General features: G+C 41.2%; 1 protein-coding gene and 2 non-coding genes across 3 annotated transcripts; 2 read left to right on the top strand and 1 right to left on the bottom strand.

Moving 5' to 3' along the window:
- Window position 1: 1 nt before the first annotated feature.
- LOC133412531 (otoferlin-like) lies at window positions 2–27,788 on the bottom strand. Its single transcript, XM_061695859.1, has 43 exons — window positions 27,724–27,788; window positions 25,452–25,512; window positions 24,769–24,835; window positions 23,020–23,146; window positions 22,861–22,915; window positions 22,404–22,535; window positions 21,447–21,509; window positions 21,253–21,337; window positions 20,468–20,627; window positions 20,214–20,400; window positions 19,564–19,750; window positions 18,944–19,167; window positions 18,677–18,785; window positions 17,634–17,808; window positions 17,414–17,534; window positions 17,229–17,329; window positions 17,013–17,103; window positions 15,871–15,987; window positions 15,633–15,785; window positions 14,402–14,600; window positions 13,790–13,914; window positions 13,354–13,488; window positions 11,181–11,342; window positions 10,513–10,632; window positions 9,873–10,034; window positions 9,131–9,293; window positions 8,745–8,818; window positions 8,014–8,040; window positions 7,781–7,912; window positions 7,620–7,692; window positions 6,738–6,856; window positions 6,511–6,651; window positions 6,189–6,314; window positions 5,821–5,948; window positions 5,584–5,754; window positions 4,539–4,699; window positions 4,328–4,470; window positions 4,154–4,242; window positions 3,448–3,546; window positions 3,126–3,367; window positions 2,749–2,927; window positions 2,194–2,294; window positions 2–230 (listed from the first exon to the last, which is right to left on the bottom strand). The coding sequence occupies exons 3-43, from the start codon at window positions 24,812–24,814 to the stop codon at window positions 50–52; spliced, it is 5,385 nt and encodes a 1,794-aa protein (XP_061551843.1). The 5' UTR covers window positions 24,815–24,835; window positions 25,452–25,512; window positions 27,724–27,788; the 3' UTR covers window positions 2–49.
- trnas-gcu (transfer RNA serine (anticodon GCU)) lies at window positions 1,076–1,157 on the top strand. The gene has a single exon. It is a non-coding gene; the product is annotated as a tRNA-Ser (tRNA).
- On the top strand, window positions 1,905–1,986 carry trnas-gcu (transfer RNA serine (anticodon GCU)). Its single transcript has one exon. It is a non-coding gene; the product is annotated as a tRNA-Ser (tRNA).
- Window positions 27,789–27,861: the final 73 nt, after the last annotated feature.

The following is a 27,861-nucleotide window of genomic DNA, read 5'->3' as shown; positions in this document are numbered from 1 at the left end:
AAAAGAAAAACAAGTCCCCCCCCCAAAAACAACAATGCTAACAATAAAGTCAGGCTCCTAACATTTTCTTCACCATGTAGCCAGGCATGTTGTAGAGGAAGAGCGCCAAGATGGCCACCAGCAGCAGGCCACAGACGATCTTGACGGTGAGCCAGCGGTACTGGTCGCACACCAGGTGCTTGGCCGCCTTCAGGGGGATCAGGAACCACAGGAGGGCGATGTCCGGACGGCTGCACACGCAAGTGAGGTTACGTACTGTATGTGTCACATCGAGTAGTCATTCGAACTGCTCTAAGTGCGAGAGGACTCTGCATCTTTTTGCACAATTGTCCCCAAGAAATAAAAATTCTACCGGCATTACCAGATAACTAGCAACCCTTTCTGTCAATTGACCGTCTGTTGCCGTACTAGAGCGGCTCCGACTAGCGGAGACAAATTCCTTGTGTGTTTTTTGGACATGCTTGGCAAAATAAAGATGATTCTGATTCTGATTCTGATACGTGCGTGCAATAATGTACTGTACAGTATAAGATAGAAGATGTAATCAAACTACAGTCAAATAAAGGTGCATAAAGTCTACAGTGCAATAAACTTCCCTGCCGCTTTTTGAAGTATCATCACGCACAGCATTACATCATATGCGATATCGAAGTGTTGTATTGTGTTGTATTATATTTACGTAGCCTAGTCGTCGTATCAGTGGATATAATAACGAAGGCGTTAAGAAGGAGGGGATGGAGGGTGGGGTGAAAGAGGCAGCTAGCGGCCAGCGGGTTATATCCCATCCTCGTCGGCATTTAGCGTCATGTTGTGGGTTATCGTAGTAAATGAGGGGGCGGGTTGTCGTATTTTTGCAGATGTGGACGGCGACGCGTTTCACCATAGTCTCTCGGCTCGTCAGTACAAAACTAACATTGGTCGTTCTACGCAGAGGATAAATAACATATGACTGTAAGGACAGTCATATTATCTGTCTCTGCGTTGCTGCAAGTTTGTGTTCAGTCCATTTCTTAAAGGGCTGCAACAAAGATGCCATTTAGCGTTAGCGATGTCGCTACATCGCAAGCCCTCACGTGACGAGGTGGCCGAGCGGTTAAGGCGATGGACTGCTAATCCATTGTGCTCTGCACGCGTGGGTTCGGATCCCATCCTCGTCGGCGTTCAGCATTGTGTTGTGAGTTATCGTACTAAACAAGAACAACAAATATTCGATTGTATCATACTTAACGATATGGGAACGTGTCTTCATGGACTGTATCGCATTATACAATCTCTCATATTGTAGCGCATTATGCTGTACAGCGTTGCATCGTTTGGTTTTGCGTCAGTTGTACCTAAATGACCTTTGTAGTACAATTGTACCATTTTATACTGTATTATATCGACATATCTCCAACCCCCCCTCCTTGAGCCGTCACCTTATCGTGGCGGAGGGGTTTGTGTGTCCCAATGACCCGAGGAGCTCAATTGTCTGGGGCTTTACGCCCCGGGCCGGGTCACCCACGACACGCAGGTCCTAGGTGAGGGACCAGACAAAGCACGGCTCCAAAGACCCCTATGATGAGAAAAATTATTGGATTACGTTTTCCCTTGCCCGGACGCGGGTCACCGGGGAGCCTCTCTGGAGCCAGGCCCGGAGGCGGGGCTCAAAGGCGGGCGCGGCCCGAAAGAGTAACGTGGTTCCCCCTTTCCGTGGGCCCACCACCTGTGGGAGGGGCCATAGGGGTCGGGTGGAGTGCGAGCTGGGCGGTGGCCGAAGGCGGGGACCTCGGCCATCCGATCCCCGGCTACAGAAGCTGGCTCTCGGGACGTGGAACGTCACCTCTCCGGGAGGGAAGGAGCCCGAGCTGGAGGTCGAGAAGTTCCGACTAGATAGAGTCGGGCTATAAATACGGTCGCCGCAAGACGAGGTGGCCGAGAGGTTAAGGCGATGGACTGCTAATCCGTTGTGCTCTGCACGCGTGGGTTCGAATCCCATCCTTGTCGTCATTTTATATTATGTTGTGTGAACAAATACACACATTGTATCGTGTCACATAATGAATCGAAAAATGTGGACTTTTTATGGAAGATTCTCATCGTTTTTACTGTTCATGCTTTTTATTTCACTGTAGACCATTTGCGTTGTCTATTTATAGTGAGAAAAGATGAGAGCAAATTGTTGGGTGACAGAAAAGAGAGGTTCCGTCATACTTGGGTTTCTCCAGAGGTTCTGGCTCGTTGCGTCCTTCGCCGGCCGGGCATTTCTCCGCCTCTTCGCAGGTCAGGAGGTGAAGTTCTGCCTCCACTTTCCCCTGAAAGAGCAACACGAGGCTGGATCATGTTAAAAAAAAGCGAGAGTGAGACGCACAAACGGGAACTTCAGAAAAACCACCGACTCAGACGACACAGTGAGTCTGACTCGTGTTCCAAAACGAAAACACGGAGAACTCGCTGACTCGGGTTGACAGACTGAGTGGAAAAATTGGGAACTCGGATGATTCGACTCGACGCACGAAGGAATCGACGATACAGTGGAATCCAATTCACAGACTGACAGAAACGCAGCAGAATCAAAGGATTCGGTTCACTGACTTGAATCAGCGAACTCAATGGAAACGCCGCAGGCTGAGGTGATTTGATTGGCTAACGTCACACCATTCAGACTCAAGTGACTCAATTAGTAGTATTTGCATACAAAAAGTCAAAGTAAATTCGGTTAAATGACATCAAATGAAATAAAATGAGCCGTCCTCGGTGTAAACCTACCGTGAGTTCAAACTCGTCGTCCTCGTTGCGGGCCACAAAAGGCCACCATCCTTTGATCCTCTTCTGCTTGAAGATGGACACGGTGGGCATGTCGGCCTCGTTGGTCACCATGTCGATGGTGCACTGCTTGGCCGTCTTGGCGCCGCGCGGGAACCGGTTCAGGTCCAGCTCGATCGCACCTGTTAGCATCATAACATGATGACGCCGGAGAAAGCAGGGTGGAAATTCCCTCCCTCTTCCTTCCTTTGAACTATTAACCTAGGCAATTGTCGCCGTTTTATTGGGGAAGGCGGCGTATCTACTATGTTCACAAATTTGTGTTAGGTTTCACTGCACAAGAAGAAGAAGAAGAAGAAGACGGTGCCGAAGCAGATCACCCAGGAAGTCGTCGGCCGAGAAGTGGTCGGCGTCCCACACTTGCAGGTTGAGGCGGGCCGGGATCTTGTACTCGGTCTCGTCCCAGGCGAACATGGACTCCTTCTTGGAGATGACGATCTTCTCCTCGGCCATCAGGTAGTCGAAGGGGTAGATGAAGCGCCAGTTGAAGTTGCCCTCGCCGGTGATGGAGTGGTAGTGGACGTCCGTGTCCTGCTTGTCCTCCTGCTGCCCCTTGAGCCATCTGGCCCAGGACGGAAAGATGAGAACTATATAAAACCACCGTGGTCCGTTTGGGACTAAAACAAAGCTGGTAGTTTTTACCCTCTGACGAATATGTCGCTGGATTTCTCTCCGGTGAAGATGTCATCGTCCTCCAGGACCACCTCATCCGTGTTCCAAATGATGACCCGCAGCTCAAACCTCAAAAAGGGAAGGGAAACGACTTCGATCAATGCGTCAAAATGTATCGAAGAACCCTTTCAAAGTCAAGCCAGGTAACGTTAATGTTGTTTATATCGTGTTAATTCACAACGGAGGTCATCTCAAGGTAGGGAAAACTTTATGAAGCGAGTGAGGAAACATCGTCCTCATACAGTAGTCCCTCATTTATCGCAGGGTTTAGATTCCAGAACGCACCGCAACAGACGAAATTCCTCCACGTAGATTTGTTTTATAATTTGGATATAAGTTAAATCTTTATGCATAATACCAATACAAAATGTGCACATGAGGCGAAGGTATTATTTTTGTCCAATTGGGGTCGTCATCCTCATGTTCCACACTGTAGTATCTGTGACTTGGAATGTGTGCGGCTTTAAAAGACAGGGCCTGGCCCGGCGAACAATATTTTCAACTTTATTGCATATGTTTTAATAGAATATTCTTCCAAATGTGTACGGCTAAAACGATTGAATGAGAAAAGAATGAGCAACGTAACTGTTAATATTTTAGATTCTAGTTTGGCTCACAACAAAAAGCAAACAAAAATCCACCAAGTGACAGCTTGTAGTTGTAGTTTGTTTCGTACTTCTTTGGTTTTCTGGGTGCAATGTCCAGGGCGGGACCGGGTGCCGTCATGTCCTTGGGGAACATGTCCACCCACATCTCAATTCTTCCCTGCGGATGCAAATTGAGCACAAAACCCATCGATCTGCAAAACCCGATGAAAAATGTCCAAGGCGTGAGATGACCGATCGCGTACTTGCTCGATTCCCGGTTTGTCCGGGTGCAGGAGCGGCCTGGTCTCCACGTGCTCCGGCACCAATTTGCAGCCCGCCCGCCGGATTTGCTCCCAGTGCTTGAGCACGCTCAGCGCCAGGTGCTCATTGGTCTGCTTCTTCAGACCTGACCGCAGTTATTTTCCTTCAGCATTTCCCCGCACAAACGAGAGCGTGAAAATGAGAAAGCGTTACCGTTTTCATCCTCGATCTCGGTGGGCGCCGCGAAGACGCGGTTCTCCACTTTGACCCGCCCGCCCGGCCCGTAGTGAGGCCCGTCCAGTTTGCCGTCCTTGCACAGCTTGGCCAGGATCTGGGTGGGCTTCATGGGGTCCCTCCAGATGTTGTAACCGTGGCTACGGAGCACAAACACAAAGTGAGGAGCCTCCTAAAAAAATGATGATCAATCTGTCCAGAGCATGAATGCACTGAAGGCTTCATAAGCAGTAAGCATCACACAGCATATATTATAGTAATCATGGTAATAAAGTCATAAAATATAATTGTGCTCAAATACGAATATTTGCTTCAAAAAAATACTTGTTTCAATGCATTTTCTTTACTTTTAAAGGACATCTTTTTTGATTACTTAATGGCCTTTTTAAAAAAATATATCTTAAAATGTCAAGAGAATTACATGCCAAAAATGTTAAACATTAATTTCAAAAAGGAAGGAATTTTCTGCCAATTTATAGTCAACTGCCGCAAATATCTAAGAGAGCATTTGTATACAATTTGTGTGGAATTTGAATTTTTCGAATCTTGAATCGTTTGTCCCGACCGATGTTGGATTTCGTGACACTTTTCAATGTCTAAATTCAGAGAATCTCCTGGCAAAAAATGAGAACAAAAATGAAAATACAGTTTGCTAAATCAAGAACAAATTGAACAAAAAAAAAATCCAAAATGAAATAAAAACAATGCCATCTTTTCACGCTTACTATTTGTTCATCTTTGTTCCAAAGTACGCATGTAATATATAATGCTACATTAGTATCATTATATCAATCATACGAATGAACAAGAAACCATTTTCCCAAATCTTCTTTTTTTTTTCAAATCAATATATTTGTCATCTTTTCTTTTTCCCAATTTCTGAAAAGTATATATTTTTAAAAAATCTGGTCAGCATTGTTCAATAACAGAAGAAGGAGAAAAATAAATGTATTTTCGAATGCATCCGCAATGTACTCCAAGCAAATATAGCGTCTCGTGTTGTGGCGGCGGGCGCGTCGCTCACGCGGCGTAGCTGGCGGTGAGTCCGCAGGTGGCCCTGTGCTTGCTGTAGAAGCGGTTCTCCAGGTCCAGCTTGGTCTCGCCGATCAGGTCGTCGGTGCCCACCAAGTCCCAGTCGTAGATGGACACCGTGAGGGTGGAGTCCATGGGGAACGTGGCCTCGATGTCGAAAGATCTGGAGGAGGAAGGAGTGGGTGTTGCGTGAAGGATGTTTCGTCATCGGTACAGATTTTGCCCTTACTTTCCGAAGAGAGGGTTGAGCTGCTTGGAGATGTAGTTCTCCTTGTCCTTCACTTCATTCTTTCCCAGTTTGATGGCGATGTACGGATCCGCTTTGCCGTTGATATCCGCCGGGTGGAGATCGGTCGCCTGCCGCCAGAGAGTTATTGGTTCATTTGTCCGTCCGCCCGTCCATTTTCTATAGCGTTGTCCTCATAAGGGTCGCGAGTGAGGTGGCGAGCGGGGCAAACGATGACGAAGAAACAGACAAGCGACATCGAAGAGAACACACGGGAGGGAGGGAGGAGGAAATGGTGGTCTGGGATTCAAACCCCCGAACCTCAGAACACAATTCTTCTTATTGTCATCATCCGCTGGATTCGGACTTACCCTGATGATGTAAACCCGCACCAGGACGTTGATGGGATCATTGTGCGGAATATTCTGGAACATCCCCATGTTGGAGTCCAAGTCTCTGGGCAGCTCGTCGGACACTTTGTACACGCACAGCGAGCCCTTTAAGAATTTTAAAATGAAAAGGGTGAGTTCACAAATAACATATTGAAATCGTCAACAAGGACTTAATAACTAGCAGTCAGCCATTAATAAACTGTTACACAGACTGTGTTGGCTCACTTATCACGTTCGAGCGACTGTCGCACATTTGATCATTCATAAAGATAAACGGCAAATGATCTGGAAGTCGGCTTACTTTGAATTTTCCAACAATCCTGTCCTCGTCCGAGCCGTTGCGGTCGTCGTCGTCGCCGCCGCCTTTCCCCCTGAAGAGGTTGAAACTGTGCAGCCAGTCCTCAAAGTTGCCGAAGTCACTCTCCAGCTCTTTGGGATACACCTTTGGTGACAAGTCAAAGACTTTTAAAACAAAACAAGACTTTTACCAGACGGCGGTGCGTTCAATGACATGTTGACGGTGCCTACTTTGAGCTCATCCAGCTTTGCTTTTTTCTTCTCCGCCGGGTCGACGGTGGCCTTCTTCTTGTCCTTCTTGCCTTTGGCCCTCCTGCCGCCTTTTACGGGAGAGTCATCGGGTCTGATGTCTGAGTGAGCCGTGAAGATGACGAGGAGAAGGTAGAAAGGAGCACAGCACTCGAGATATGAAAACTTGTCAGAGTTTATGTACACCGGTGACTGTTCAATGTGTTGGACTGCACACTAGAGGACCACCGCGAAGCCAATCGTCCGCTCGCTTTATAATGCGCACAGAGGAACCTCCAAAGTCAAAGTCGGGATTTTTTTGTTGTCGTATTTTTTATTTTGAATGGCAAATTCTTGAAATGATCAACAAACTTTGCCGCCCGCATTCAGTGGCAATGGCGGGGGGGGGGGGGGGGGGGGGGGGGGGGGAAAGCTCTCCTACGTGTTGAGGATATCAACTTTCATGGCGGCGCCGCTTTAGTCTTGTAATATTACAAATGGATTCTCATCATTAAAACCTTTTTCTCATAATATTGCTCTTAGTATTCTGCATTTATTTGCCCAAGATTACACCTTTTTAATGTTCATTTACAATTGTTTTTTTTTTGGGGGGGTCAAAATATTGCACTTTATTCCTGTACAATTACAACTTTATTCTTATACAATTATGATGTTTTCCCGTTGAATTTAAAGTGTATTTTTGTCAAATTCTACATTTATTCCAACAATATTACGACTTTATTCTTGTAAAATGTCAACTTTACTTCGCAATAGTACAACTCGATTATTGTAAAATGACAGCGTTTTCACATTTCCTTTTTTTGGGGGCACAATTTCAACTTCATCCCTCTCGAAATGTCCGACTTTTTTTATTTGGTTTCGTACCTCCGCCATCTGCCAGCTCTGCGGCTTCTCTGTCCTCGGAATCTGACAGCGCCCCCTCTTGACCCTTTAGCGCCTGCAAGCATGAATTTCCAAGACTTCGGCGATACTACAACAAGTCTATAAGAAATCATATAAAAATAGATGTGACATCATGCGTTTACCTCTGTCAGGGTCTCAATGGATGCAAAATATTTGGACCACCAGTCGAGGATGCTCTCGTCCAGGCCTTCGTCTTCCAACCCGTCGCCCTTCTTTCTCTTTTTCTTCCGACCTTTTGCATCCCTGTCGTCATCCTTTTTGTGCAGGAAACGCATTTATTTAACAGAGAAATGCAATTTACATTTTGATGTGCAATATTTCCATACTTAAAGTACAACATGTGTGCAGCACTTACTTCAATCTTCACCACGGCGTCGGAGCACTACATGAAAAGACAAGACATTATTACTGTACACGGGTCAACATTATATTACAGCGCCTTTATAGGATTAGCTCGTAGATTAGTTTGTGTCTTTATTCTCGTAATATTTCAATTTTATTCTTGTAAAATGTCATCTTTTTAACACAGATGTATGTGTTCATTCTCTAGAAATGTCAACATTATTTTCAAAAAATGTGTGACTTTTTCCACGTTGCTTTATGACTTGAATCTTGGAGTAATTCACCTTTTTTCCCCCCTCACAAAATAGTTTAGTAAATCTTTAAAGAGTACATTTTTACCACCGATTGATATCTCTTTTCTCGTACTATTTAAACAGTTTGGGAAAATTGCAACTCTTTATTGCACGTGTATGACTTCGTTCTCTTAACATTTCAACGTCAGTTTCAGAAAATTCCAACGATTTCATGTAGATTTACGACTATTGCCTTAACATTTCAACATTATTCTCAGAAAAAGTGAACCATTTTTCCATGCAAATTTAGGACTCTATTCTTGTTATAATTTCACTTTTTTCTTACAAACAATTCCAACTGTTTAAAGTTGATTTGATGACTAATCTTGTAATACTGCAACTTTATTCTATGGAAACTAAGACGTTATGACTTTCTCTTGAACTAGCTCAACTTTATTCTCACAATGTTATTTTGATAAAAAAATAAAAATAAAAACAAATGAAAACTTACAGAATCTAATTTGACCACTGTGTCCATCTTCTGAAAATCGGGCTCAGGTTCCATGTGGACTACGATGATTTCCTCTGAGAGACGAAGAAAAAAAAGAAGAAGAAAGACTATTTTCCCTTTTTTACGGCATGTGTATTTTATAGTAAATACAGAGCATTGTTAATGTGAAAACATAAACTGCCTGACTTGTTCCTATTCCTGCAAACAGCAAAATGGGTATGACTGGCCAATCACAATTATTTCATTGGTCGATGGGGCAACTATGATGGCGCCCTATGAAGTCCGCCTAGCGACAAGTTGCTACTCAAATGTGACGTGACCGGGACGAGGAGCAAGTTTGTGCGTCCACGCGCCTGCACCTGCTGGCTGGCTGACTCCAATGGTACCTGCGGTGGACCAGTTGTTGGCCTCCTTGTCGGAGGGCCTGTAGATGAACTTCCTCAGGCTGGTGACGGCGTTGGAGCCCACCAGGGTGTAGCGGCCAAACGCCCTGCAGTCCACCACGCGGATGTTGAGAGGCGGGTGAAGCAGCTCGTTCTCCGGCAAATCCTGAACAGACACAAAACGGGGATTGGAGTGCAATGTGCGATCAATATCATGCACAATAACGTAGTGCTTACACTCTTCATCGTATTATCTATAGTTATACTTCTTCATTTTGAGTTTTTCAAGTTTTTCAAACCGATGTATAACTTTATTCTCACAATATTTCAACTTTAGTCTCACAAAATATGATATGAATATTTTTAACGTTGATTGATATTCAAATGTTGCCCTCAGAAAATTGGAAGATTTTCAATGCAGATTTATGCCTTGATTCTCGTAACATTTCAATGTAATTCTCCAAGAATTGACATTTTATTCGAGTGGAGTTATGACTCCATTCTTGTGAGATTTCAAATTTCCTTTTCCAAAAACATTTCAACACGGCATCGCAGCGTTATGACTTCTTCACCTCGATTTCTAACTTTGTTCTAAGAATATTTCAGCATTATTCTCACTTTTGAACAATTTTTTTTTAACGTTTCCTCGTTATCCATCCCTCCCTCCCTCCAAACATCCCTCACTCCCCAACTCGGTACGTCCCAACTGTCGGAACATTTGGAGCAATTGAGGCCGAGAACGTACGACTTCGAAGCTCTTGACGAGCGTGCTGAAGTTGGGGTTCTTCTTGTAGTTGGGGATGAGGGCCGACTGGACGCCCTTTCCGGCGCATTCCACGTCCACGCGGGGCCGGTCCACCTGAGCCAGGTTGACCCTCTTCAGGTCCCTCAAGCCCCAAAATAAGACCTGAAGGAGCACAGGGATACCAGTCAGAGTTTTTTTGTTGTTGTTGTTTTTTTTTGTAGTATTGCAACTTTATGGCACCAACAGTGTGACCTTTTTAGACCTTTCAGGATACTCACAAAAATATTTAGGATGATTAAAAGTGACAAAAACAGCTGAATAGCTCTCAAATACTACGAAGAAAAAATAAACATTGTAAAATGACGAGAAAAGGTCACTAGAATAAAAAACAGTTTGGTTTTTTTTGCGAGAGAAAGAAACACAGCAAGAATCGTCATTTCCGAAAAGTCGTCATTTCCGGAATTCACAACTTTTTCGTCTTAATTTACGACTTTATTCTCATCATATTTTGGTGAGTAGTTGAACTTTTTTGGGAACAACGGAGGACAGGTCCAAAAAAAAACCCTCTAATATGTAAATTAGAGTATTGAATATTTTCTGGAGGTCACAAGGGCACGAGGGTTCAAATTAGAGCTAATACCTCAATTCTGTACTTGCTGAGAACAGGTCTGATTCCCATCGGAACGGGAAGCAGCGGGCCGCGGTCCATGTCCGCAGGACCGTCGACGGGCGGGAGGTCAGCTTTGCCATTGGGGCCAATCTGACAAAAAAAGGATTTGGGGAAAAAAAAGTCTCACAAATCAATAAGCACATTTTGTGGGGGGTATTTTTTTGGGAACGATCAGCCAGCAAAAACGTTCAAGGCTAAATGGGACCCGTCCCGAGCAACACGCAAACCCATTTTTAGACATACTGCAATGAAAATGCCATATTTTCCCACAAAATAAAAATACAAATAATTACAAATATATTTTGCATGCAGTTACGCGCATGTAATATTATGATTATATTTCATTTTTAATATGTGTTTAAAAAAAAAACAAATCCCCAAAATGTCGACATAATATACCTTTACCTTTATATAACTTTTAAGACACTATCTTAATGTTCTGTTGTTATTATTTTTGAAAGCTTTTATTTTCATTGTGCAGTGCTCTGCATCGCAGTCAATCTGATGGATGAAGTTGGGTTTGTGCAAAATCCTACAAAATTCAAATAAGAAAAGTTTTGTTTTTTGTTGTGACCCAAAAAACAACAACAACAACAACATGTCAGCAGTTTTTGGGGTGTAAGTAGTTCCCGTCTGACCTGCAGTAGCTCAAAGGCAGCCAGCATCTCTCCGGCCATGCCGTTCCCCCGGTAGATCTGGTAGTACTCCAGCTGGGGGGGGAAGCGCGGAGGTCCGTAGTGCTCCTCGGCCATCTTCACCACCGGCTTGGCGAAGGTTCTGCCCATGAAGTCCGCTTTGCCCTGGGAGAACCGGTGAAAAACACCGTAAGTCTGCCATTTTGGTTGGAATTGGCCATTTTGCAGACAACACGATGCTGTCGGTTCGGTCGTGCGCCCCAGAATTGTCTGAAGATTCGGACGTGATTATACCCACAAAAAAGTCAAAGGAAGCCCGCCATTTTAGGGACTCCACATCGGTTCGGTCATACAGCCAAGAATTGGTTGAAAATTCCGCCGCTGAAGCCAGTTTCACTTGGTACCGTGAAATTTGGTTGCATGTCTATCATGAGCAGACGCACAAAAAACGTCTTGACCAGCAACGGCACAGGGAGTCTGCCATTCTCATACGAAACGGCCTTTTTAGATTCTGTTTTTATTTTTAACTCCACCTAGGGATTTTGTGCATTCGCTGCCAAATTTGTACCACCTTTATGTGACACTCGGGTGACAGCGAGTTGGGACAATTCAAAGTTTTCGTCCTTCGCGTGCGGGCGGAACGTAGAGTTCGATGACTCGCCGCGACAGGAAATCTCGAACAAGATCTGATTTGGATGAAAGTAAAGATTTAAATGCCATCACAAGTAAGGCAGTGAACCCACCCGGAGGAGGAGGAAACACGGCTCGAGACGCGCATGTTTCCGGGCCGACCGTTAATAACAATGCAATGAAAAAACAAACCAAAAAAAAAAAAAAAAAACATCAAGGTGAAAAAAAAATAAATAACCAGTAAACTGCAAAACAGTCAGATTGATGGCAACACACTGTTCCGCCTAAATGTGTGATATGAACTCTCTCTTGCAGTTAGTGGTTATAAGAATTGTCTTTTGTCCACATACAGGGGAAGAAAAACAACAACACAGAATTCCCTCAAAGGAATGCAACAGGCACAAGTGGGCCGAGCACTCTTTTGTCACTCAGTGCGCTTCTTATTCCTCTTGCATGCCTTTTGTCAAAATGCACATTGAATTCAGGGTCACGACATCCAGACGTCTCGCACTCTACTTATCCGAAAGGGTCGTCCGAAACAATCGCATTGTTGTCGGAAAGCAAATACAACAACAAAAAAAAAGAAAATGCTTGGCTATAGTGATGCAGATGCAAAAAAGGAAGAAAAAAAGGAATATTACATCATCATGACATCATCTGCAGTTAAAAAAGCAGAACGCTTGACTGCTACGTATTGATAACATGACACTTCATTAGGTACACCTGCACATCTGATCTGAATAATAATAGACAATAATATTTTGCAAGTAAAATTATTTACTTTATTTTTAAACTTTGGATTTTATCTTTATTTTGGATTTTGTTCTCACAATAGTTTTTCATTTTTCACTCCTTTGTTTTTTTCATGAAAATATTTTTGTTTTATTTAAATATATATATATATATATATATATATAATGTAAAATACAAATAAAATCCAAAATATATACAGTTCTAAAAACGTAAATTAAAAAAACTCTTATTAAAAAATATTATTGAAATAAAATTCTAAATAATAGTAAATATTGATTAAAAAAAATCTGCATTTGAAATCAAATCTAAACTAAAATCAAAAGTCAAACTGAAAATAAAACTGATACCCAAAATCCATCCATCCATCCATCCATCCATCCATTTTCTGAGCGGGTCGCGGGCGCGCGAGAGCCTGCCCCAGCCATCATCGGGCAGGAGGCGGGGTACGCCCCGAAGCGGTCGCCAGCCAATCGCAGGGCACACATAAACAAACAACCATTCGTACTCACAGTCACACCTACGGGCAATTTAGAGTCTCCAATTAATGCATGTTTTTGGGATGTGCCCGGAGAAAACCCACGCAGGCACGGGGAGAACACGCAAACTCCACACAGGCGGGGCCGGGGATTGAACCTCGGTCCTCAGAACTGCGAGGCAGACGCTCTAACCAGTAAAACAAAAATTTAAAACAAATTATGGAGGTGTACCTCATGAAGTGCTAAGCGTCTGCAACTGTTGTACCTTCTGGGTAACACAGCCGTCGATGTCATGAAGGACAAATAGCAAGTCTCACCACTGTGTCTTGATCGTAGAGCTCGATGACGATGATGGGGGGATCGTCTCGCAGCTCGCTGGCCTCGCCAAACAACTCCACGTTCTCGAAGAGCAGCAGCTGGTCCCACGTCGGGCACAGCGTCTCGGGCAGCACCTGTTCTCAACATCCACATCATCGGAAGTGACATTGACTGGCATGAAGTATTTTTAAAAAAAAAAAAAAAAAAAGCACCCACAAAAAATCACTGAATGACATTTTCAAACTGTTACAGCGTCTTAAACTTTTCTTTTTTTTTTTTTTTTTTTTTTTAAATCCAGTACAGTACATCTGCTAAGTACTTTGCTGATGTTGAGCGCGAGGGGGGGGGGGGGGGGAATTGCTCAAATTCAGCCCGATCGTCAATATATATCGTGCGGCGTTTTAGTCTCATCTTGACACATTTGTTTGCGCTCACCTCGGTGACTTGGCTTTGCGTGGAGAAGAAAACACGTGCGAAAGGATCCGACAGTCCGGTGCTGTCGGCAGCAAAGAGGCTGCGAGCTTGATACATGTGCACCCTCAGCTGGAAGATCTGCTTCACTGGGCACACGCATTTCAAATACTAGTCAACTACACGTGGGGAAAAGTGGAAGGACGGGAGGGGCCACTTCACCTTGCCTTTCTGAAACAATTGAATATGCTACAGGCAAACACATGCTTAGCGGTTTGGAATGTTGAAAGAAAAATCAGTTCGTATTAGTGTGATACCAAAAATGTTTTTAAATGGAAAAAAAAATGCTCGCGATCGTGTGACACTCAGTTTTTTTGGAATGAGAAACAAGTGTGAGGCCTAGCGACATTCAAATTCATTGACCGTTTTAAAGAAAAATTGGCAACTATCGGTAAAAAAAAACGGATGCTACTTCGTGTAGCGTCATTTTCATGCGTACACATAACGATACATGTTTGAGCTTGAATAGAATCTCACCGGGTTGTCGCAACATCGAGGCGCTCTAAAGCGGCCATGCGAACATGAAAATGCCGGAACGTAGCAAAATGTGGGAAAAGTGCTGCGTTGTCGTCTTACTCGTGTACGTGAGGCTGATGGGCGGCGAGGAGAGCAAGCCGGGCAAGCCGGGTCCTTTGGAGGGCCGATTCTCCTCAAATCCGTTAGGAAGTCCACACAGGTAGTCTTTGCGCTGGCGGTTCAGACCCAACCACAAGTAGATCTCGGTTTTGGACTGCACGGTCCAGCCCGCAGGGCCGAAACCTCGCTTACCGGGGATCTGTCGAGAAAAGTCATTTTACAGTCAATGATGGTTGGGCTATTTTGTGCACTTAAGGGCCACATTTGATTTTTTAAACCAACAGATAGGCCAGGTCATTCATGAGGTACATATAGAAAAAAATACATCAATAAATTACAAGATGATGTAAAACTGTGCATGTTCATAGAAAATAATAATGAATTTTTAATGTCATTATTTACAAGTAATGTCATATAATTAATTAATTCAAACACGTCTAAAAAGATCAATTAAAAGAGATCTAAATGTCATTTTATTATTTACAATAAATCATTAACCAATTATCTAATAAAATAAATTAATTTTCAAAAATGTGTATACATGTGAAAACATTTGACTGTTTTTTGGTACTATATGACAGATATAGTCATCAATGATTAAATAAAAGTAAAAACTGAAATGTTAAATATTGATATAAAATTGTTTATTTTAGAAATATTATTTTATTTTATTGTTTGCAATTTCTTAATGAGATAAATAAATAAATACAAATATTTTTGTTCTTAAAGATCAATCATTATGTCAAGTTATTCATTTTATATTACATTACTTACATTGTTAATTGTATAAATGAGAAAAATCACAAATCTATAAATATACATTTGAATGAACAAATTATTGAATAAAACAAACCAAATCTGAATGTATATGTCAAATTGTTTATTTTAATAATCTTTATTTTATTATCAGATAAATGGATTCAAATGTCTTTTAAGAAATCAATAGATATATTTTAATGAACCAATTATTTAATAAAATAAATAAAATGTTGAATGTGTTTGTCAAATCGTTCATTTGACTCATATGAATTGATTTGTTATTTGCATTTTTAATGAAATAAGTTGATGCAAAAGTGTCTTGAAAAAAAAATCCATTGTAACGAAGCAATTATTTCTTCAATAAATACAAATTGTTTGGCCACGTGTGAGCCGGGGGCCCTACTTTGCCCACCTCTGCAATGCCCGAAATAAAATCCAAATCAAAACGCTTGTATGTGTATGCGTAACGCACCCGCAGGAAGATGGTTTTGACTTTGCCGCAGTCCTTCCCTCGCTCCTCGTCTATGCCGGAGTACAAAATGTCTTTGGAGGGGACGCGAGCGTACGCGATGCGCTTCCCGTTGCTGATCATCCATACGAAAACGTCTGGGACGCCGTGTTGAGGCTGCGGGGACGCATCGCGTCGTGATATGCCGTATACAGCGGACATATTTTCCACAAACGCAGTGGTGGGGGAACGTCACGCTTACTTCATCTGCCAGGAATCGGAGCTTTTGGAGGAAGTTGTGCGTCATCTTGACCTTCTCTTTGACCGTGCTCGTCTTGACCTGCGACCTCATGGCTTTGGCCTGATGGCCGACGGCCTCCTGCAGCGGCAAAACACCGTTCACCGTTATCCCGCGCTGCCATGACGTATCTTTCTTCGCGACGCCCAAAATGTCACCCAATAGTGGAAAATCCCAAAAATGAGATGAATGAGTTTCAGATCAGGCGGCATTGCGCGTAAGTGGTTTGCACGTCTGCTTCACAGTTCTGAGGTTTGGGATTTGAATCTCATCTTTTTTTTCCTTTTTGTTACAATTACTGCACATTCAATTATATCACATTTGAATAAATTAAAATGTGTTTTTTAAAAATTAAATTAAATGTAATTTAATTCAATTAAGATGGCTCCAATTTCAAATTACAATCAAATTGGAATTCAATTCAATTACTTAAATTAAAATTGCAATTAAAATGAAACCTAAATTTCAATTCATTCTATGTTCTAATTTCAAGTTACAATAAAATTTCAATAAAATATTCTGGGTGTAATTTACTCTGAATTAAAGAAAAGTAAAATTACATTGAAATAAATGTAAATTTACCTTAATTCAGTAATCTAAATTCAAATTACAACTCAATGAGATTACATTTTCTCGTGATTTTATTTTAATTTCTCTAAATTAAACCAAATTCAAATGTACTGGAATTTAGTTGAAATCAATTCCACATCAATAATTCGCTTTCAGTCAATCTGTTGATTTCAATAAAAAAAAACTGCATTACAGTAAATGTTACATTCATTTAATAATCAAACTTCAAATTGCAATGAAATGAAATTAAAAAACGTTAAAATGCAATATAATCTGAATCATACTAAATTCCAATTCCAATGAAATTTTATTGAACTTAAATGTCAATTAATTAAAAAAATATACATTTAAATCCGCCCATTGAAATACAAGTAAATCAAATTGAAATGTAATGCAATTTAAATCCATCTAAATTGAAGTGACTTTGAATGTAATTGAGTTGAATGAACCCAAATTCAATATTGCCGTCAAATGAAATTGATTTGAAACGCAATCTCCTGATCAAAATCCAACGTAATCAAATAAAAGTCCAGTACCACTTCGGACATGCAGAGCTTCACTCGCTCCCTGTCCAGTTTGGTTTTGCCCAACAGGTTCTGGTCCGTATTCGCCAGCACCAGAAACTGACTGAATGGAGAAAAGTGTGTATTGTACTCACAGCTTTTCTTTTCTTTTCATTTATTATTATTATTATTATTATTATTTTTTTTGTTTTTTGCATTTGAGCGGTTTTGGGTCACGGACGGACGGACCTGCATCTCCGGCTGAGCTCCTCCAGGACGCCGCGCAGCCTCCGCTCGGGATACGCTTTTTCCGTCTTGATGATCTCGTGCACGTCGTTCAGACCTTCCTCCTGCGCGGGAGCACGACAACGTCAGCGCTTCAAAGCAAGCGGCATGACGTCGACGATGTAGAGCGAGGAGCCGCGTCCGCTTGCCAGCTTGTCGGCGATGTTGTCGATGATGTTAGCGTTGTACTGCCGCCGCCTCTGGTCCTGCCACCAACTCTTGATGTAAATGCACGGCTTGCGCTCAAAGTACGGCAAGTGGAAGTAGTTTCTGTCACCAGAAAAATTCAACCCAAATAAAAGCAATGCAGTTCAAGTTAGGCTTTCAAGCAAATGTTCGAGTTTTCGTGCGCGCGCGCGCGCCGCCCACCGGTCGGTGACGACGGGTTTCATCGGCGGCGTGGTCGCCGCGGACGGCAGATCGCCGTCGTCCATTTCCTCGTCGCTGGAGTCGTGGATGAGTTCCGTCTCCTCCTCGCCGTCGCCCTTCTTCTTCCCGCGCGACTTGGGCTGTGTGGCGCCGTCCAACTCGTCGCCATAGTAACCTGAGGAGCGTGAGCGTGTAGTTCAGGAACATGCCACAATGTTAGGTTTTTCTTAACATAACATTAATACTTTTGGGGGTTTTTTTTTCTAGTGGTAACTTTAGGAATTTCATTCATTTCATTCAATTAAACAGGCGTAATAATTGACTCAAATGAAGTTAATTACATTTTAAAAAAGCATAATAATTGGATCATTTTCACCAAATTTTGTGCGACGTAAAATAAATAAAATGACCTTTAATTTCATTTTAAAAATCCACACGCTGTCTGATGGGATACACTGTGGTCATCGACAATGATGCATTTTTATTTCATTCAGTTAATGTAATTTATTTATTTTGGGGTCTAAAGTCACGGAGGAGGAGGCGCTGCAGGAGTTTTTCCATGTTACCGACTGGTTTTATGATTTATTATAAAGAGGTACATTTAAAGAAATTTAAAAAACATGATTAAACTATATTTTACATATTCATTGTTTTTAACCTAGTTTGTTTTTTTATTCATGTATAGCACTTAGTTTCAGCTACAGTTGTTTTTTTAAAGTAAAGTTGAGTTGAGTTTCATGTAGCATATTATTCATACATATTTTTGTCAAAACGGAAGTGACGTTAAAAAAGTGACCTCCCCCCCAAAAAAAAATCCCCAAATAAAATGAGAAAATCCAGGAAATGTCTGGCGGGATACGATCTTTCATTTGGAACTGAAGTCAAGTCAATGAGAAGAAAACAGGTGTTAAGTATAGGTTCGAAATCAAGTTAAATTGTGTTACAAAATCAATAAAACGGTATAAACGACAATTGCATTGGATAAAATGGACTAAAACAGAATTGCAATAACTGCAATTGCATGAAATAAAGATATCCAGTACCGATGGTGACCTCAAAGTTGATGGGCTTGTCGCCAGTCTTCCTGTCAATCATGGTGGCCTCCAGGAAGGAGCCGAAGAGGAAGAATTCTTCCACCTTCCCGCTCGCGTTCTGTCAAACAAACAAGCTGCACCTCGGCTCATATTGCGGAACGCACGCGCGGACGCGCCATTCTCCACCGAGACACTCAATGCGTCAAGAAAAAAAAAAAAAAACGGGAAAAAGTCAAGGTCTGACTGTGTTTCCTTATAACAGCGCTAAGGCCGCACCTCCGAGATGTTGGGGATGCCCTCCAGCTGCACCTCGGCGGAGCTGGAGGTTTCGGGCGAGGAGGGGTCCAGGATCTCCACGCCCAGACTGATGAGCAGGCGCGCCCGGAAGGACACGCCCTCGCCCAGACCCTCGTTCAGCTCCTGGTACTCGTCCATCAGCGTGTAGGTGCGCGTGGAGCCGTACATGTTGACCCAGGCGGGGCCCAGCGTGGGCAGGAAGCCTGGAAGGACAGGAAACGCAAAAAAATGCAAATAAAAATGAGGATTTCAATTAAAGAGTCTTCAATGAGGCTTTCAATATAGAGTTATGTTTCAAGTGAGGGTTCCAGGCAACGATTAGGGTTTCATATCAAGGTTACAAGCCAAGGTTATAGTTTCAAAGTAGGATTTCAAGCCAGGGTTCGCGTTTCAAACAAGTATTGGGGTTTCAAATTAAGAATGAAAGCCTGGTGTAGGGTTTTAAAACCAGTGTTAGCGTTAGCAGGGTTGGAATTCTGTCATTTTAGTTTGAAGCGGCCATTTTAAGGTGAATTATCATTTCTCAGGGTTTTTCAAAAACACTCCATTTTGAGATGTTCACCAAAGTCAGATGAGTGCGATGTTGTTGTTGTGGTCACCTTTGTCGCCGTCGTTGGAGATCTTCCTCAGATCCAGGAAGTGCGTCCCCATGGCAACGTCGTTGACTTTGTCCGAGTCTCGGATTTGGATCTTTATGCGTTTGCACAGCGGCGGGAACATCTCGGTGAACACGATCTGCTCGTTCCAGATGGGCTCGTAGCAGCTCTTCTGAACCGACGTCTTACCCTGGAACACGCGCCACGCGCTCATTTCGCTTTTTCTTTGGCTTTCTTCGGTTTCAAGCCTTAAAATACAAATACCGGTAGTTGTGTATTTTGGGGGGGGGGGGGTTATAGTATATGTTTTTATAGTATTTGTGTATTGGAATTTGAAAAAAAGGACTTTTTTTTTTTCTCAAAAATACTACAAAAACACTTTCATTCTCAAACATAGAACTTTCCCCTCCCTCCAAAAAAGACGAATATAAATGTTTTGAACACTAAAAAAATGGAACCTTTTTTTCCCCAAAAGATACAACTTTGCGTCCCAAAATATCCCCTTTTTTTTCTTCCAAAGTTCAATGAAAAATTCTCTTCAATATCCATTGTTATGGTTATGTTTTTTGTTTTTGTGTGTGTGCCACCACCGCAGCACAGTGGAACCAGTTGCTGAGTGGATTCACTGTATTGTCGTGGAGTTGACTTGTTACCTTCTGCCCAGCAAACTGCACTTGCACGTAGGGGTCCACCAGGTCTTTATTCTCCCCGATGAAGGCCTTCTTGACGTTGGCCATGATGCTTGTGTTCATCCTGGGAAGGCCCTCAGCCCTGTACACCTTCAGGTAGTAGCGGGCCCACTGGCGCTCCGCCGGGACCCCCTCTGGGATCAGCAGGTTGCTGGGCGGAGGGAAAAAAACCACACGTCAGCCGGAAATCCCGTATGCAGTTGATTTGAGGAGGTTACCCCTCGATGTCGTCGTCGTCCGACTCGCTGGCCTTGTGCGGGGTCTTGACGGTGTCCCCCTTGGCGACCGCGGCCACGTCGCACTTGATGTAACCTTTGCACCCGGCCGTGATGTCGTCTGGGTCGGACAGCAGGGCCCATTTGTGGTTAAACTGATGTTCTGAAAGAGGAAAGAAGAAGGTGGGAAAGATTTGGGGAAACTAGAGTCCATAACCTTGTCTAATAGAGAAAAAGTGTCAAATAAATGAATAAATACATTTTCTGCAATCATTTACGAACCTTGTCTTGGAAAATATGAAATATTTAGTTTATAAAATCCTGAATAAACCGAACAATTTGAAGTTGGAATGGTTTAAATCTGAAAAGACTGTAAATGAAGTGTCTCTTAATTTGAGTGTGTAAAGGTGGAATGTTGAAAACGCGGGAAGTTAAGGAATGGGAATAATAGCTTCCGAGATGTCCTGAATGTGCTTAACCATTTGAAACTGGAATGGTTTCGATTGGTGGAGAGATGCGGAAGGGTTAGGTAGTAAACATTTGTAAACACTTTCCTGCATTCATTTGGGAATTCTGTCATGGAACTTTTGGGAATTTTGGTGAGTATGTCACTACCGAGCTGAACATTTTTAAGTTGGAATAGTTTGAATACTAATTGAATAAGTAGAGAAATATGTCAGGATGAGTTCAATTTTGGGAAACGTCTCACGGAAAATGCGGAAGTGACAAAAAAAAAATGTTGAATCATAACGATAGAAATATCGATACACGGCTGATTTCGGCCTTACCTGGTTGGGAGTAAATGGTGCCGACGTCCATTTTAAAAGTCCCCACCAGTGTTCCGCTTCGCAGGAGGTTTTTGGAGTGAATGACCTGTTGGAGATGGCATAATTAAAACACTTGACACCTTTAATTTAAAAAAAAAAAAAAAAAAAAAAAAAAAAAAATGAATTTAGCATAACCGTGATGAAAAGGCACTTACAGACAACTTGAGGATCTTATCAAACATCACATCCGGAGGGACGTGGAAGTCAAAGACAAAATACTGGAAAATCAAAATCAAATTTCCAATGTTAGCATATGAAAGTTGTATGACGATAGTCGTTTATTACGATCCTATTTATTTATATATTTATTTACTAATTGTGAAGTGAGTGCAAGTCATTTTTATGGTCAGATCTGTGTTGTATTAACACATCATTTATGATCTGTATTTATTAAAAAATAAATGCCTTTGTTTATACATATATATTTATTCATTTATGTATTTTTCCTGTATAAGGAACACATTGATTGTGGAGTGATTGCAGGGTACCGAGACTTTTGTTTGTTTGTTTCTATTTACAATTTATTATGAATATGTATGAATTAAAACATGTATTTATTGTCCCCCAAATTGTGCATTTTTAAATACTTATGAGTGCACCAAAAATGTGATTATAGATTTTAGTTGTATTTGTTTATTTTTAAAGAATACAAATATCGATTCTTTTTTTATGTTCTAGTTTGTTGTTGTATTTATTCATAATTTACAATGAAGTGTTCATTCATGCAGAAGTTTTTTTTACTTTTATTTTGGGGAATTTGTATTTATTATGACATAATTTAATCAAATATGTACTGTATGTACTAAATATGAATTCATTCAAATGAGTTTTTTAAAAAATGATTTAAAATATATATACCTGTATATATATTGTTTTATTAAACATCATTTCTTTCCAATTAATGTCTAGGGCTGAAATAAGGCATTGTAAAGTTATACTTACATATATATCAAATGTATTTAATTATTTAGAAAATATTTATTTTCAGTATTGTTCCAATAATTGTTAACATTTCCACAAGCCCTCTTTAAAGAGTTAAAAAAAAAAAACATGACCGTGTGTATTTATTTATGTATCAAATAAAACAGCTGACATCGCCGGAAGGGACTGGCCTCGTTGTAATAAGGACAGTTGGTGGACTCCTTCATAGACGTGTACTTCTTCTCTTCTCCGATCTCCACGCACACCACGGGGTCCATGTTGAGACCCACGAGCTGCCGGGCCTCGATCACAGTCACGCTCACCTGTAATCATACACAATTCAGTAAGCACAACATTAAGTAATGAATGAATAGTCACTGAAAAAAAAAATAATAATAAACTGAACTATCATCTAGGCTTGGTCGATTAGTTAATTTAATTGATTAAACATCGTTTCCCGTATGACAAGAAAGGAGCACAGTAGTAAGCAATTACAGAGTCAGGACAAAAAAAAAAAAAAAAAGCAAACAAAAAAAAAAATGTGTTTAAAATCAGAAATCATACTTTTGCAAAAATAAAAAAAACCCAACAGATTTTATTTGAAGGTCATATCACCTACGGTAGCACATATGTTATCCTTGATCTTACTTGGTAATCCACAGGTCGTCCAGAACTCGGCTCCATCTTGATGTCAGGTTTGGACCTGTGTACCATTGCGTTCGGTCAACATAACAATGCATACTACATTTGGCCTCGACTTGGGTTTCTCAGTGTGCCGTCAGAGCTGTATTAAACATGCAGTTGCACCTCTTGTTGGAGACATTGGTGGTGACGGCGGTCACCGAGGCCAGCGAGACGGCGTCCGGGTCGAAGCGTCCTCCCATGAACGTGGCCTGCCGGTCCAGGTTCTGCGTCTCCAGGACGGCCGGCTCGTCTAAACAATAACAACAGAAACGACAATAAGAGGTCGGATCCAAATGCACGTCTAACGGGCTAAAAGTTGGGGTGGGGAACCTTTTCACTTCTTAACCCTCCTTTTATGTCGCGGGTCAAGTTTGATTTCACACACACACACACAAATGTGCATATCACTGTGACATTCCACGTGGTAGCTTTAGCACGCCTCTAGCTACAAATTGTTACATAGGCATATTTAGATACATATATTACAACCCCAATTCCAATAAAGTTGGGACGTTGTGTTAAACATAAATAAAAACAGAATACAATGATTTGCAAATCATGTTCAACGTATATTTAATGGAATAAACTGCAAAGACAAGCTATTTAATGTTCTAACTGATCCACTTGATTGCTTTTAGCAAATAATCATGACCTTAGAATTTTATGGCTGCAACACGTTCCAGGAAGGCTGGGACGGGTGGCAAAAAAGACTGAGAAAGTTGAGGAATGCTCATCAAACACCAGTTTGCAACATCCCACAGCTGAACAGGCTCATGGGGAACAGGTGGGTGCCATGATTGGGTAGAAAAGGAGCTTCCCTCAATTGCTCAGTCATTCACAAGCAAAGATGGGGCGAGGTTCACCTCTTTGTGAACGAGTACGTGAGAAAATAGTCCAACAGGTTAACGACAATGTTCCTCAACGTACAATTGCAAGGAATTTAGGGATTTCATCATCTACGGTCCGTAATATCATCAAACGGTTCGGAGAATTTGGAGAAATCACTGCATGTAAGCGGCAAGGCCGAAAACCAACATTGAATGCCCGTGACCTTCGACCACTCAGGCGGCACTGCATCAAAAACCGACATCGATGTGTAAAGGATATCACCGCGTGGGCTCAGGAACACTTCAGTAAAAACCAATGTCAGTAAATACAGTTCGGCGCTACATCCGTAGGTGCAACTTGAAACTCTACTATGCAAAGCAGAAGCCATTTATCAACAACACCCAGAAACACCGCCGGTTTCTCTGGGCCCGAGCTCATCTAAGATGGACTGACGCAAAGTGGAAAAGTGTTCGGTGGGTCGACGAGTCCGCATTTCAAATTCTTTTTGAAAAATGTGGACGTCGTGTCCTCCGGGCCAAAGAGAAAAGAACCATTTGGACTGTTATGGACGCAAAGTTCCAAAGCCAGCATCTGTGATGGTATGGGGCTGTGTTAGTGCCAATGGCATGGGTAACTTACACATCTGTGAAGGCACCATTGATGCTGAAAGGTAAATACAGGTTTTGGAGAAACATATGCTGCCATCCAAGCAACGTCTTTTTCATGGACGCCCCTGCTTATTACAGCAAGACAACGCCAAACCACATTCTGCACGTGTTACAACAGCGTGGCTTCGTAGTAAAAGAGTGCGGCTACTAGACTGGCCTGCCTGCAGTCCAGACCTGTCTACCAATGAAAAATTGAACCCATGAATATTTCTGGTGTGCCTAAGAAATAAATATAAGAGGAAGGTTAAATGGTTCACAAGTAGGTTTTAAGCACGGGCAAATTTGCATATATGTGCAAATAAATTAGCACGCTTGCAAACTAGCATCCAGTAAACAAGTCTAGTCTCACTGGGCCGTCTTGGTTAGCCGTACTTACCTCCATTCTTGTCCTGCTTGTGTCCACGGTGCTTGCTGCGCTTCATGATTCAAACACTGCGCTTGATCTGGTTATGAAAGAAATTTCGGTCTGAAAGTGATTCTCAAAGTGTGGTACATGCAGTGGCAGTAATAGTGGGGATCGGGGGGGTCCAACGCCCCCCTAACTATGAGCTTGCCCCCCATGAAAGGACTTAGTAGTACCAACGAAGTTCTCATGTGACACGACTATTCAGTCAAAAATTTGTGTCAGCAACCCCCCCATTGACAAAATGGATTGGGTGATTATTATCTGTCTGTCATTAAGTAACGATAAAAAATAAAACTAAAGGAAAAGACATAAAATTCATTGTAACACAATTTTTTAAAAATCCCTTTGCCAATCAGTAAAATAAGGGACCCACCAAAAATTGGAAACCCATACTACATAAATGCCATTGTAGGGTTGCCACGCCCTGCTTTAGCCATGAGAAGGACTTTTCAATTATTCAAATGACTTCATGCGATTATTACAGAGGATACATTTCACATGCATTCTGAAAAGAATTACACAAACTCGACAAAATTCGCCGATTGTTTAACTTTCTAAACGACTCGAATGTAACCCATTTATGACATAAAACACATTGAACATATCTCTGAAGATATTATGAGTCGTAAGTCATGTGAATGAATGATACATACCACTTAATGCAGTAAAGCTTTCGTCTCCAAGGTGATTCCAATCCAAGAATTTAGCGTTCCCCTGGAATGACGTAATAAAAGAAATACATTAAAACAAATTTTTTTTTTAAAGTCTACATGAACATTTTGGACGTTTTTTACACAACGCAACCGGGAATCGGAATGAGCTTGACAAGTGGGCTAGGAGCGATGTGATACGCGCACGATGAATAGTGCATGAGTGGCGAATTCGACACTGGTAACTATAACTTGGAGCTGCCGAGCGGCCAATCAGCAGGCACCGCGCACACAAAAGACAACTTGACAATAGGCTGGGCAAAAAAAATAACAATTCGCATCCGTGAACGAGATCAAGTATCAAGTATTTAACCTCATCATACTTCCATAAAATATGCGTAAATAAAGGAGTGAATATATAGAAATAATGTATGTAATACAGATTTAAAATTATTACACATCACGTATTAAATACTGAATGTTAATGTTTACAATAGTACCCAAAAAAAATACAACTACAAGGAAAAACATGCAGATTAAAATGACAAACAATAATACTGCTCAATACGGTAAATAAATGCTTTGAAAAAAGAATATACAACCAAAAATGTTTTGAATTTTTGTAACGAAATAACAAAAAATTTGTTTTGAAAATGTATTTTGCTATGTAACAAATTCCAAATAACTCAATGAATGAATTAAGGAGTGAATGGGAAAATTTATAATTTTCACAAGTGAATACATAAGTACATAAATGTACATATTCTTCAATTAAAAATAGTAAATATTAATGCTGAATAATTGAAATGAATGAAATTATATAATAAATGATAGAAAGTACTCTGTATTTTTATGGAAAAGAATTAACATCCCATAAAAATGCAGTCAAATAAATATTACTTTTTAGATTGAATCAAAATACATAGAAAATAGGTACATCATTTTTATTTTACAACAAAACAAAGAAAAGATATTGTACTTTATTATAAATACAATGAAAATATACTAATCACACTGCAAAATACATAAGGTTTTACATTCAAACAAAATAATGTACATAGAAAATAGATTGTGTTTATTGTCACTAAAATTAATTACAGGCGTAAACTAAAGTCCAGTTGGAAGACTTTCCCCCTTTAATCTTTAACATGATTTTAAACTGGCATCTTCCATGTACACTGGCCTCTATGGTGTCATATTCAATTAACTCTTAAGAAAGTGGTAAGAAAACACATCAGTGTGCAATTAGTAATACAAGAAAAAGGGTGGAAAAGGCAGAATAAAGTGTTAAAAAAAAAAAAAAAAAAAAAAGGTCATCATATTACACAAGGGAGCCCATCTTTAAGGCAGCCTGGGTCCAAGTCATCATCTCATCAATTACACATACACGTTGACATCTTAAGTTGCTGGTGTCCAGTGAAACATCAGTCAATTATTCACACGCTGCACTCACACTCACTCGGTCAGTCAGTCAGTGAGTCTTGACACACAACAACTCAATTATTATTCTTATTATTGTCATTAGCACATAAGGAATATGTAGCCTGCTCTGGTATTTATCAACAGCTTCTGAACATGTAAAGATGATATTTCATAGCTATTATTTATGGATACACTTTGCTCATTTGTGTTGCTTCCAGTTGAGCGTCAACGCTGTTGAGGGATTGCGTTTTAATTACATTATTCAACGGCGCTGAACAGTGACGGCGGCAGTCATCAAAAGGTTCTCCGGCTTCGCTCATGAGGCAGCGCCGTTGGCCAAGTTACACCAAATAAGAAATAATGGCTGCTTGACTTGTCTCTGAATTGTAAGGTGGTAAAGTATTACATCTAACTTGATGGCCATTAACAAGACGAGGACGCCAAAACAAAATACTGTATTTGAATCAATTGTAACAATAACATTTTTTTTTTTAAATAAACGAAATTCAAATTAAATACATCAAAAATAAATAATTATGTAAATAATATTTGGCAAGCTGTTTCAATATATATAATAAAACATATTTATTATCCAATATATATATATATATATATATATATATATAAATATTTATCAAAAATATTTCTTTTTTTTTCAATTACTTTGTACAGGCTATAGAAAATAGAATGCATGGATTAAAATTCGATTGGCTGGTAAACCCAAAGTTTAAAATTAAGTACAGTATTAGTATTAGTAAAGTATTTCGTTACTTCCCGCCAATTGTTTTTTTTTTTTTTTTTAATCATCATTCCTGATTGGATAGAGGCTTTCCTGACTTGATACCAATCTCACCTTGTCCACACCTCCCTTGTTTGTGCTCTACTGATTCCGTGTACGCCACCACATGACCGCCACGGTGTCGGATGTCTTCACGACACACTTCAAAACCGCCATCCAGGGCAGGTGGAGCTGACCTGGGGGGAACTCGAC

The sequence above is a fragment of the Phycodurus eques genome, chromosome 14 (genome assembly GCF_024500275.1).
Source record: "Phycodurus eques isolate BA_2022a chromosome 14, UOR_Pequ_1.1, whole genome shotgun sequence".
NCBI classification, from domain to species: Eukaryota; Metazoa; Chordata; class Actinopteri; order Syngnathiformes; family Syngnathidae; genus Phycodurus; species Phycodurus eques.
This window is presented reverse-complemented; position numbering and strand designations above follow the sequence as displayed.